Consider the following 11,782-nt stretch of genomic DNA (forward strand, 5'->3'; position numbering starts at 1 on the left):
GTTTCGGTTCCTGCTCCGCTGTTTTCATACTTTCAAAAAAACCCTGGTACGACTGTTGCGAAATAGATTAGATTCAGAGGCTGAATCAATTAAATACTTATTTGTCTTTCTGTACGACATGATTACATTGTCAGAACCCCAGAATCATTTGAATGATATCACAACAAAGGTGGCTGGCCGAGCTGAGTTCATGCATCAATTTAGACAACGAGGGAGTTGTTTATAATTTTTCCCAATCGCCGCAAAAGTATCGACTAAATTTAGATTGCTCAACAAGCAGGAGTTAATATCCTTTCATTTTGTGCCGAGTACTTTTAATTTCTTGTCTTAAAAGTGTTTTGACAGTTGATTCACTCGAAACTTTTTTGCCACTTGCAATACCATGCATTGTTACCTCAAGACAAGTTTGTCAGATAAAAGTCTGCAAAGAATACCTGGTATTGAGTTGGCATTTCGAAGCAGTTTGAATGGCAATTATAAGATGAAAGACACCGTCATTATGCTGGAGAAAACAGCATACATACTTGCTGTTAATAAATAGTCTTGTAAATCTGTAAGGCTGCAGAGCCATGAGATACTACAAAAGTCACATCTTTGTGAATGCTGTATGTTTTTATGGGTCACACATAAAAACATACAGTATTCACAAAGATGTAAGTAGAAATGTCCAAATTGTGCGTGACGTTGTGACTTAAGGGTTCATCAGACGTTCATAGGTTGCCATGGCGGCGGTGAGACTGCATCTAGGATTGGATCTGAACCCCTTCCTGTTTCCTCTACTGATGGACATATAGACAGATGAGGTCAGACAGCAGTGATCTCAAAGGGAGGACAGTGGATCGGTGACACAAAATTGTACTTGGTACAAGGGGGGAGTACAGATGGCATGGAGCATTGGGGATTTGAGGCATGTCTGGGGTGATCCAGGGCAGAAAAGCTAAAGTGAAAGGAATAGTTTAAAGGATGGTAACAATGAGCAAAAGTAAACAGAGCTGGATGTGGTCAAGTTGAAGATGCTGAGATTCGCCTTGTGAGTGATGAGGATGGGCAGGAATTTTGAAGGTCAATAGATAGGTCAGATGAAGATTGTTTCGTTGTGCAGAAGAGAGACGGAGCAGAGCCGCAAAGAATTGTGGATGTGAGGGAATATGCATAGGGCAAAAAGAGATGGAAACAGTAAGTCTACTGTAGTGACCCCAGACGTGGGGAAGAAGAAGGGATTGAGTCTCATGTCATTACCTGCTGAGGTATTTTGCCTTTCACGGCAGATCACCTAAACGCAAAGAAGCCTTCAGAGATTATGTAACTGCCTATCTTTATTTGAAAAGTTGACACCCCACCAGTTTGCTATGACGTGGCCACCATAGACCACCACATGAAGCAAGTATCATTCACAGAGGACACTCCAAGGATTATTTCATTTGGATTAAAGGATTATGTTTTTGATAGTATTGGGTAAAAAAAGGTTGCTCCACAAAAGATACAAAAAAAACAACAACTGTTTACGACATCTCCCCCAGACCTCAGACTAAAGGGGGGCATATGGAATGCAGGACGAGGGAGGGGGGAGCTTAATAATACCCTGCTCCATAAATTTGATGCTACTGTCTAATCACACAGAACTGCTGCTCACAATAAATAGTCTTGAATGGTGCACCTTTCTCTACTTAAGAAAAAATTCGTAATACTTTCTGACCAGTGTTACTTGTGGACGGCGGAATTAACTGATGATGTTGGTAGCAAATCTGTGATGGCATTAAAAACTAGCGTAATGCAAGCAGAAATCTCTAAGAGGTAATTCAAGCTATCCACCCCGTGCTACGAGGGCCTACTTAAAAATAAAAGCTTGCTAATTCGTTCATTCACGTCAATGCATTATTTGGTTAACCTTTATGTCGAAGTTAGTATTTGCATTGATGACAAGTTACGTTGTGAGAAGCTAATTCCTTCACACGTCAAAGTCCCAGTACACCGTAAAAAGTACCAGTCTGCTCAAAGCTAAAATTGAAAAGTGCCCGTGCTCCATACTGCTGTGTGACTTGCTCGCACATCTGTGACGCACCCCCACCCATGTCATCACTAATACAATAAAACACGAAAGTGAGTGATCCGGGGTTGCCATGGTAACAACAGAGATGCTATTGACCTGATTGTACGCCAATCCACAATATTTTCAACCTATTCATTTAAGAAACGGAAAATTGGGGAAATCTGACCACGTCCCCATTATGCCAAAGGGAAGTAAATCAGTTTTCATACAGTACACATTTGCTACTAACTGGAGACCGTGCAATGGTCTTAAATGCATTTCTTCATCACCGTGAAGATAAAGCGGGCGTTTCAGGAGAGTTGTTCTCATTAGAGCTTTGCCGCCGGGAAGACGTGCACACACACTCATCTGCACTCACTCCTACTTATGCACAAAGCGGTTACACTTTATGGCCTCTTGTTGCTTGTGGTGATCTGCAGAGTAACACAGGTTGAGTGTGCTTGTGTGCAGGGTGGGGTGACAGGGGGTCTGAATGGAGCTAATGCAACCAGAATGAACTGGTTTGCTAGACAAAGGCAAGGGGGTTGCCTCAGGGGTAGGGGAGGCCAGTCGTTTGAGGTGGGGTGCATTGGGGGTGAGCTGATGATCGCAGAGAGAAAGAACTTGACGAGAAAGTTGATGCCCACGACCTCCACTCGAGTCCGAGCTGCCCCACAAGTAAGTACTTCCTTGTCTTCTTAAGATCTGTCTATTGTCTTTTTTTAAGTGCGTGTGAAAGTGTGAGACACGACATGTAATGTCAAAATTGTGATTTCTTGCGGATTGCAAAAGTTTGTGTGGAAAGTTTTACTTTACTTATTTCTTCATTGTTCTTGGTTTGAATTTCTTTTGAAATATCATGGAGCAAGGCTGGCAGAGGCAAACTTGAACCAAATTTTGTAGTTTTTTTGTTGTTGACAATTTTGGTCTTGAGCATCGTCAACACATTGCACGGACAAGGCTTGCGGGTGTGTGAATAATCAATTAAGTTCAATAAATGAAATTCAAATGGAAGTACTATGGCTCCCAAAATGGGCATGTGTTTGTCTGAGCTGTTATCCTCTGCCCCCCACCCTCCTCGCATACACACTTTTTACAACCCCCACATCGCTCCCCTTTGTTTAAATTTGTATATCTCAACTTGTTGTGTACCATAATACCGGCAACATTTTAAAAATACTGCATGTGTCAAGTAGTTTTGACATAAAACAAAATAATAATAATGCTTTCTGGCCCTTGCCTGTAATTGTTCATTGACAGTTCTAAGGCTTGTCAAACTAATTTTGTCATCAGCCTCATTTTGCAGTTTCCCTCGGAGGGCCGTTAATTTTGTAAAACAATAAAAATACTTAATTTTTGTCTGTAGAATGAGCGTGAGTTTGGTTTGCCAGGCTACTAGATCTGGTCCCTGGGCCCTGAGTTTGACACCTGTGCTTTATACTGTACGTACCCTGTAATTGACAGGTACCCAGGATGTCTAAAAACATCCAAAGCATTCTCCACATAATACATTAGGACGATTGTAGTGATGGGAAAATAAAGCGTCAAATTATGAACCAGTTTTACTTCTCTAGATGCCACTGTTGGTTTCAAGAAAGGGTTTTAAGAAATGGCAAATCCGTGTAATTTCAGCCCTAGGCTGAACAGGGAGTGTCTTAGTGAAAACAGCAACTGGTTCATGAATCATATTGAAGCTTCATTTTCCCATCACTGGACAAGGGTTAAATGATAACTGCAATAACAGAATGGCTGTACACTTTCCATGGCAGTATAACCATGGAAACTATTATACAATATTCTGAAGATGCATTCAGTATCAACACAAAAGGAGGCTGCCTAAGAACTGTTCTTTTTCAGTCAAAGCTAAATAAATGAAGATGTATGGGAAACATACAGAGAAATTTGTCTGTAGGCTACATTTAGCAAATTGACAAAAGAGCCATCAAATGTGTTTTGGAGTAATGTGGACTCTGTATTTTATGGCAGATGGCCCAGAAAAAAAATTGAAAGCAAAAAAAATGAATGACTAGAGTATTTTACTTTAGAACACCTACTGAAGTAAACATTGAAAACCTTAGCTAGTTCATCCCCCGATTATTTATTATCAAAGTTTTCAGCACGTGGCCCGAGCAAGATAGTAACCAGGCCTTGATTACCAGGGTCTACTTTCAACCTTCCTACCTTTAAATCAGTAGTTACGTACTCTTTGTACAGTGACATTTTCAGGGTTTTAAATGATTGTACTTTTAAGAAACAAGAACAATTTATTACTGAAATGAATGCCGTACTAAAGTAAGCACAGACCCACTGAGAGATAGTCACATGCAGTGCATACCAAAAAAAGTAATAAAAAAAAGCTTTAGGTACATAATAGTGGATTAGAGTTAAACCAGATATGCCTCCCTCCCAGCATCCCATAATAATCAAACTAAATCAAAGAGAAGAGCACAAGAAGCACTGTAACAACTCTCTGGGGCTTCTGTGTTTCTAAATGTTTATCCATTATATTCGGTTAAGAGAAAGAAGCCTTTCAGAGTGGGCTTTGAATTGTTTTCAGGTAGCTTCAACACTTATGAAAATGAATAAAATGGTAACGGGGGTTTGTAATGAGAATAGAAGCTGTGTTGTTAACCCGGTAAGACTTTCAGGGCCAACTTGTGAAGAAATCATCATAGTTTGGGTCTTATTTCTTTTTGCCTGACAAAAGTGAGCTGCTTTGAATATTTGCTTTGCATAAAAAAAGAGTCAATATTTCTAATAGTAGAGACACAAAACAAGATGAAAACCAAAACATATTTCACTTTTGTACAGTTTATGGAAATGTATCTATACAAAGAAAGGGGGCAGCTGAAATTGAACCTTGAGGGACACCATCATTTATGTGGCCCGCAAAAGCAAATCATGTGTCAACTTCCATGATCCTTACTAAAACCTGTACCAACATTTTAAGTAATCTTGTGTAAAAAGAATGTTGAGATTTTGCACATTTTTGCTACCCTTTTTACAGTAACTTGAACAATGATTTGATAAACTATTATCCTTGACATCTGACTCCAAAGAGGAGATAATAAAACATTTGTTTGGTTTCTCAGCCATAATGACCTAAAGTGGGCAGTCATAACTACAATGTGCACCGCAACAAAAATGAGTTGCTCGGAAAGCCCTGGCTAATCATTAATTACTAATTGGTGTCAAGTAAGTATTGTTAAAGTGATACATTTGGTGATCATGACAAGGCTTGGTTTTTGTTTTTCTACACAACCACTTTTTTTTATCTGTTTCAGTTATTTGCAAGACTCCTCACACGCCTGAGGCAATTTAGTGTGGTCGCCTATATGTGGGCAGTTGCTGCTCTTTTCCAACTTGTACTTATTGTGTTGCTACATGCTACATCCAGGTTTTGTATTTAGGTCACAGGTGAATTTAAAGGAGCTCCATCAAGGTTTCCACATCATTTATATGATTATATATCACATTTGGCACAATGGCGATCTAATTCTTGAGAAAAATGAGTTATTTTGGTGGCTATTTTTCTAACCCGTAGGTAAGATGGTTGTTACACGAAAATCCCGCCTCTGCTGTACTATCCTGTAATGACAATTCACACAGTAGGACATCTCGAAATTACACAGAAAAAAAAGCTCATTCAATGCGCCCAACAGCAATAACTAGTAGTAATTGTGCACATTGCAGAGAGTACGTGGAAACATTTTAGAATTTCTTTGATGCACCAAAATCAGAACAGTCGCATGTCAACTCAAGTTGCAAGGACAGCTGTTCTGAGAAACTGGGTGTGTGTTTAGTCGGCAGGAGCGGTATGGCATGCACAAACTTGGCCAATACAGCTGATTCTGATTCTGAACATACAATATTACTTATATACAACTGCAATTCCCTGCAACACACTCTCATGACACACAAATGTGCCGAGATTCGGTAGCAGGGAAATATTGGATCATACTAGAGCAAACATTTTCCATTATTGTAACTGTGTTTACCCACAACACTGGTCCTGGCATATAAGAAGTCAATTTGAAGCTTCAAATAAAGTACACTTGGACTCCCTGCTGACAGTGCTGCAAACCCGAGTCGTTCCAATTCCCACAACAGATGCTCCATTTGCAGCTAATGTTAGAATGATGTAAATAAAAGCTGTTTGTGGTTGGGAAACTAATGATGACACGAGTGTGGTTTGTTTTTCAGCCTCTGACCACATGCCCACTTTGACCTTTAACCCTAAAAGAGCCCTTGATCATTAGTCAGCACTGACTTAACGCAGACCCGTTGACCTTCAACCCCTAGCATATCTCCAGGTATTTCGGCTTCCAGACCCATTCCCAAAACAATAATGTCACTGATGCTTGTGGGTGAATTCACGTTTGTCTATATGATTTCTGGTGATCGGTGCTTGTTGCTCAACATCACTGGGGATGGGCTTCTGTCACAGATAGAAAATGGATGGATTTTCATTTGTTTGCTGCACGTGGAGAAAGACAAGCTTGTTTCCTCGTGGGAGGCTCCTGAAATGCTTTGACCTCCTTCCATTGATAGACCTGACCAAAAAAAGAAATGTAACACACTGACTATTTTCCTTTTACACGTATGTTCTGGGTCAATTTTGAACCAGGCTACAACTATCAGCATAACAATTGTATTTTTCAAACTATGAACTACTTAACTTTTCAAAATACATGAATAGCTTGGCTAACATAAATAAATGGATGATGAATCCTTAAGGTCTCATAAAAAAGGGAAAGGATATACGTTTATGCAGTATTTTTGTTGAATATTTAACTCCTCCAAGAATGCCAGGGATACGAACGGCACCCCATCTCTGCTTCTCATGTTTTACATCACTTATTTTTGGATCAAACAACAACTTTCAAACATTGTAATGTCATAGTTAGTATGTGTGATCTTTCTTGTGCTATTTCACTGTTTTGAGATCTCCCGATGGGGCCTCACACATCAACTGTTTTTGTGAAAATGCGGTGTTAACAAAGTCACTTCTTGGGACTGGTTCAAACTCCCCTGTGAACACCTTCCCCACTGTTCCTGTAAAGACGTACATACACATGACTTGCACTTGACTGTATCAAGATTCTTCTGTGAGGATTGTCACTTTCAGAAAAGTCCTGAAATTTCATCGTGAAAGAATGAGCATTTTACAAGAAGGCAAATGGTGAACTGGTTAACATGCTAATGTGGACTTTTTGACTGCTGTATATTTGAACAGGATGAAGGCTACGCTGCTGCTGCTCTTTGTTGCTGTCCTCACAATCAAAGCTGTAGCTGGAGGGAAAAACAACAAAGGTACGAGTTTTCCTCCAGCGCTCTTACTTTTGATCATGTCTAAAAGAATCTAGCTCCAACAAAAATCTCTATCAAAGACTATCTACACACTATTTCTTGTCTTACTGAAACTAGCCCATTTGTGAGGGCGACATGAGCTGGTGACCGTATACTGCCGAGCCGAGTGTAAGGACTTTGTTACCATGACAACAAGTCTTGGGGCAAGGAGATTGAACAAGGCATGACCAGAGTCCATATTGCAGAATGAAAAACGATAAAAGAATTTTCACTCGTGGAGGCAGCAGTTCATACACAACTACTGTGACGTAACAGTGGAGTCAAAGTACACAATGTTATTTCAGAGATGTGCAAATAGCAAAACTTAGCAGGTCGCCTTTGGACTGACCTTTTTACGGTTCTTGACGTTACACGTAAGTTTGGGTGGCAAAAGACGAAGACGAGTTTTTTATTTTTATTTTCCAAAGGTGGAATAATGGCTCGCTATGAGTGCGCTCACAAGTGCACGGCAAATGATTGACGCCTTAGTCACTTTTTGTCTTTGAATTGCCGTTTTTCCTCAGGCGTGGTGGTTTGCTAAACATAAAATTAGAGGCACAGACTTTTCTGATTTGGGCTGAATTATTATTATTATATTTTGCCCGCAAAATATTATACTAATGCATGATTGTCAAGTCATTCTGACACCTTTAACAAAAAACAAAGTTGATTATTTCTTTATTTATTTCAAACTCCCCTTTATAGTTCACTGTATTTTTCTGTCTTATTCATTGAATTGCAAGAACATATTTGGTGTTAAATTATTTTTCCTCAACTCACAGAGAAAATCAAACCTTCCCAGTCTGGGTCGGACTGCACCGACTGGCGCTATGGAAACTGTGTCCCTAGCAACGGAGACTGCGGTCCCGGGTTTAGGGAGGGAATATGTAATCTGCAAACCAAGAAAATGAAATGCAAAGTACCCTGCAACTGGAAAAAGAACTTTGGAGGTAACACTCTTTGAGAAGTTAAAAAAACATAAAGAAAATGTCCCCAATTTTGTTAATTAAATCCTTTGTGTTTGCAATGTCCAGCTGACTGCAAGTATAGGTTTGCAAGTTGGGGTGATTGTGACCCAGATGCTGGCATCCAGACACGAAGTGGGACCTTGAAGAAGGCACTGTACAACGCAGAGTGCCAGCAGACCATTTCTGTCACCAAACCCTGCCTTGGCAAAACCAAGACAAAAAGCAAAGGTGAGTGTAAAAAGTTATAGAAAATGTCCCCATACACACAATACATGACGGCAAGAATACATATACTGTCATATGTAAACTAAATTTGGGTCGTACTCAGCTCGTCGAATAATGGATAATTTCCTCAATTGTCTCACACACACACTGCTCCCAAAAAAAAAAAAGAAAACAAGTTTTGTCACAACTCAAGAATCCATAATAATTGTGAATTTGGGCAGCAGCCCTCAGATATTTACACAGCATTACCTTGACTTGTGAATATTTCGAGTTATCAACCGTCGATATAACCTTTTGCGTTGCCTAAGTGATTCTCTTCACTTCCTGTACCCTTTGGGTTTTCAGGAAAGAAGAAAAAAGGCAACGGCCAGTAGATGCAAGAGAGGAATTTCTGGGGACAGGCAAGACAAGAATCTTTACAAATAAATGGTCTGGCAACTCACCTCTGACGTTTGAACAGTGGTACTGACATTTATAGCACTAAGCTAGTTTTGTTTGTAGACTTTCTCAAAAGCTGACTAATTCTGAAGTTGAACATAGAAAATACTTCTTATCGCCTGTGAATCTCACGCTGTCGATTTGGGCCACCATGCTGTTACTAAATTCTAGCCATTTGTCTTTAGCATTAGTGAATATGTGCATCGCAACAGCAGATTCCATGAAGCTACAGCGTGAACATATTTTCAAATAATGTTGTTATTTTTGAAAATCATTGATGATATTATTAGTAAAGATCGGTTTCGCCTCAGCCACAATGTCTGCCAGTCTTTGTTGTTCGTCAGTTTATGTCTAGGAAGAGAAAATAAAAACTGGTGTGCATGACAGGCAGGATTCCCCAAAAGTAAACTATGAAAAAAATTGATTTTTTTCCAAGCTTTAACTTGATGACAAACTGGGAACAACAACAGAAGAAGGAAAGTGAGGCAGGGATGGACGACTATCTATCACACAGGATGCTTGGCAGAGTTTACAGAACCCACAACACATGTCATCTCACTACTAAACAATGGGACCTTGGCAATAACATTTAAAAACTTTCATTAAATTACCATCTTTAGCTTCACAAGAGGATCAAAATATTAGAAATAGTTTGTGTGTGTGCGTGCATGCATGTGTGAGTGTGCACTATATGTCTGCCTAATCCTATTTCCCAAAAGTTTTTTTTCCCCCCATGCAATCAGAATACAAAAATTAAGAGAGCATGTTTTTGTTTAAATCACTGCTGTGTGGATCCAGTAACAATTCAAGAGTGGCCCAAGTAACTTCACCAAAAGTCAGAATATTAGTGCTCTTACATCGATTCCAAATTTACTAGTCTTCTTTTATGTTAGGCCACATGAGCATGGCCGATTTCTGCACCTAACGTAACGATTTCTTTCGAGATCGGTAGTGGAACTGAATCTTTTTATTGTGCGTGTGTGGCATTTTGTGTTGTGAATACCGGAGCACTCTACACACAATGTGATCAAAAGTGCCTGTTTTTTTTTTTTTTTGTCTTCATGTGTATTTAAAGACAGAGAACCAATGTTTTATGCTTTGAAAACCCTTACGTGTGTATCATATGAGATTTAAGACGCTCAGCTGTCAGAGCAGAGGAAAAAAAAAAGAAATCACTGTTTTATCTTAAGAACAGTACATTACAAAAAATAATGTAAACCATAGCATTTGTTTTACCTTTGAGATACAATTTAGATTTACAGAACAGCCTTTACACTACGATGGATGTCAAGAAACCTTTTTAAGGATTTTTCCCTCTGATATTTTTTCTCTGTTCAGATCGGTCATATATGGTACACTAAATCTCTAACACGTTTAAACACTACCATCCCAGGGAGGCTAATTAAATGAAAATTTCTTAAGGAGGCAAATCTGCATCTTTAAGCAAATCAGTTTTGATGAGTAGTGGGGGAATAAGTAGCTTCTTTCTGTTGATGAAAAGCATAAGATAATACACTAAATAGGAATTAAAAGACTGGACATATAAAGACAATTATCACACTGACAAAATAAGAGCAAGCAAATGGTTTTGTCGCAATAACGTTTAAGGAATGTTTCTGTGTGGCAAATACATTGCATTAGGGTAGCAGCATTTAAAAAACATTTAAAAAGTAGTCGCCAAACCTCCACCCATTACAAATAGAAACATTTGCATAGGGATCAGAAATACATGAAGAGATATTCTCATACAATGTTGTGCTACTTTGGATGGACAAAAAAAATTGCATTTTCACTAATTTGTTGCAGAATATGAAAAGGATATTGTACTTATGTACTTTTTTCCCCCCCAGCAGTAAAAAAATTAACATTTTGTCTACTCACGTCACAACCAATCACGCACGGCTTATGTTCGTCACAACCAATCACGCACGGCTTATGTTGTCAAACTGAGCCGTAATTAGTCGTTACCTGGGCCCTGAGCTCTTGTGATGTCATTTTCAGTCGATAGCAAGTGACAAAATGTATATTAAAGGAATTAATTAAACATGAAAAATAATGTATCAAATTGACTACAGACAAAATGTAATTTTTTTGACTGCTGAAATGTCTAAATAGCGTAAAGGAGCTCTTTATGAATTAGACAGCGGAACAAACAATTAGCTGTGAGTGACAGATGAATATCACAAACCTTGTTCCATTCACATATGTTAGTTATGGCTGAGCTTGTTTTTACATCAGCCAAATGTTCATCCTGCAGGGTGAGATGAGGTGGTTCATGTGCTTTCTGCCGTTTCCTTCTTTTTTTGTCTGTTCCGATATCCTTCTGATAACCCACTTCAATGTCAAACCACTTTTTCGTGCATCCGAGCCACGGAGTGGAGCTCAGGTGACACAGCATTGGCATTGTTGAAATGTTTTGAAAAAGGGTTATCGTACTTGCCTCTAACATAACGCCCTCGATTTTGTGAAATTTAAAAATTTTGAAGCGGTCTCTCGCAACTGCAAACCTCCTCACCTATCTCATTTTGACTGCAGATCGTGAGCATGACCTTGTCAATCAGAAGGAATTGTGATTTACGAACATACGCACAGTGGTGAGAAGAAAATCGGCTGGTGCGTACCTGCCACAAATCCCACCATCATTTCATGTCTAAGGTCAACTTGTGCGCTGAGTAAGAACATTTCTCGGTATCGACTAGTTATGAGGCCAAATCCGAGTGAGCCTGCCTTCCTCTCTCGCTTTACTTTCCCAGCTGGAAATTCCTCACTCCCT

The 11,782-nt window shown here is 39.4% G+C and overlaps 1 protein-coding gene across 1 annotated transcript; it reads left to right on the top strand.

Moving 5' to 3' along the window:
* The first annotated feature begins 2,585 nt into the window (after nt 1-2,585).
* LOC148402138 (midkine-A-like) lies at nt 2,586-9,319 on the top strand. Its single transcript, XM_088368248.1, has 5 exons — nt 2,586-2,707; nt 7,266-7,342; nt 8,161-8,328; nt 8,413-8,574; nt 8,917-9,319. The coding sequence occupies exons 2-5, from the start codon at nt 7,267-7,269 to the stop codon at nt 8,943-8,945; spliced, it is 435 nt and encodes a 144-aa protein (XP_088224374.1). The 5' UTR covers nt 2,586-2,707; nt 7,266; the 3' UTR covers nt 8,946-9,319.
* The last annotated feature ends 2,463 nt before the right edge of the window (nt 9,320-11,782 follow it).

Source organism: Syngnathus floridae, chromosome 2, assembly GCF_059516105.1.
Source record: "Syngnathus floridae isolate MCC-2025c chromosome 2, RoL_Sflo_1.0, whole genome shotgun sequence".
Lineage (NCBI taxonomy): Eukaryota > Metazoa > Chordata > Actinopteri > Syngnathiformes > Syngnathidae > Syngnathus > Syngnathus floridae.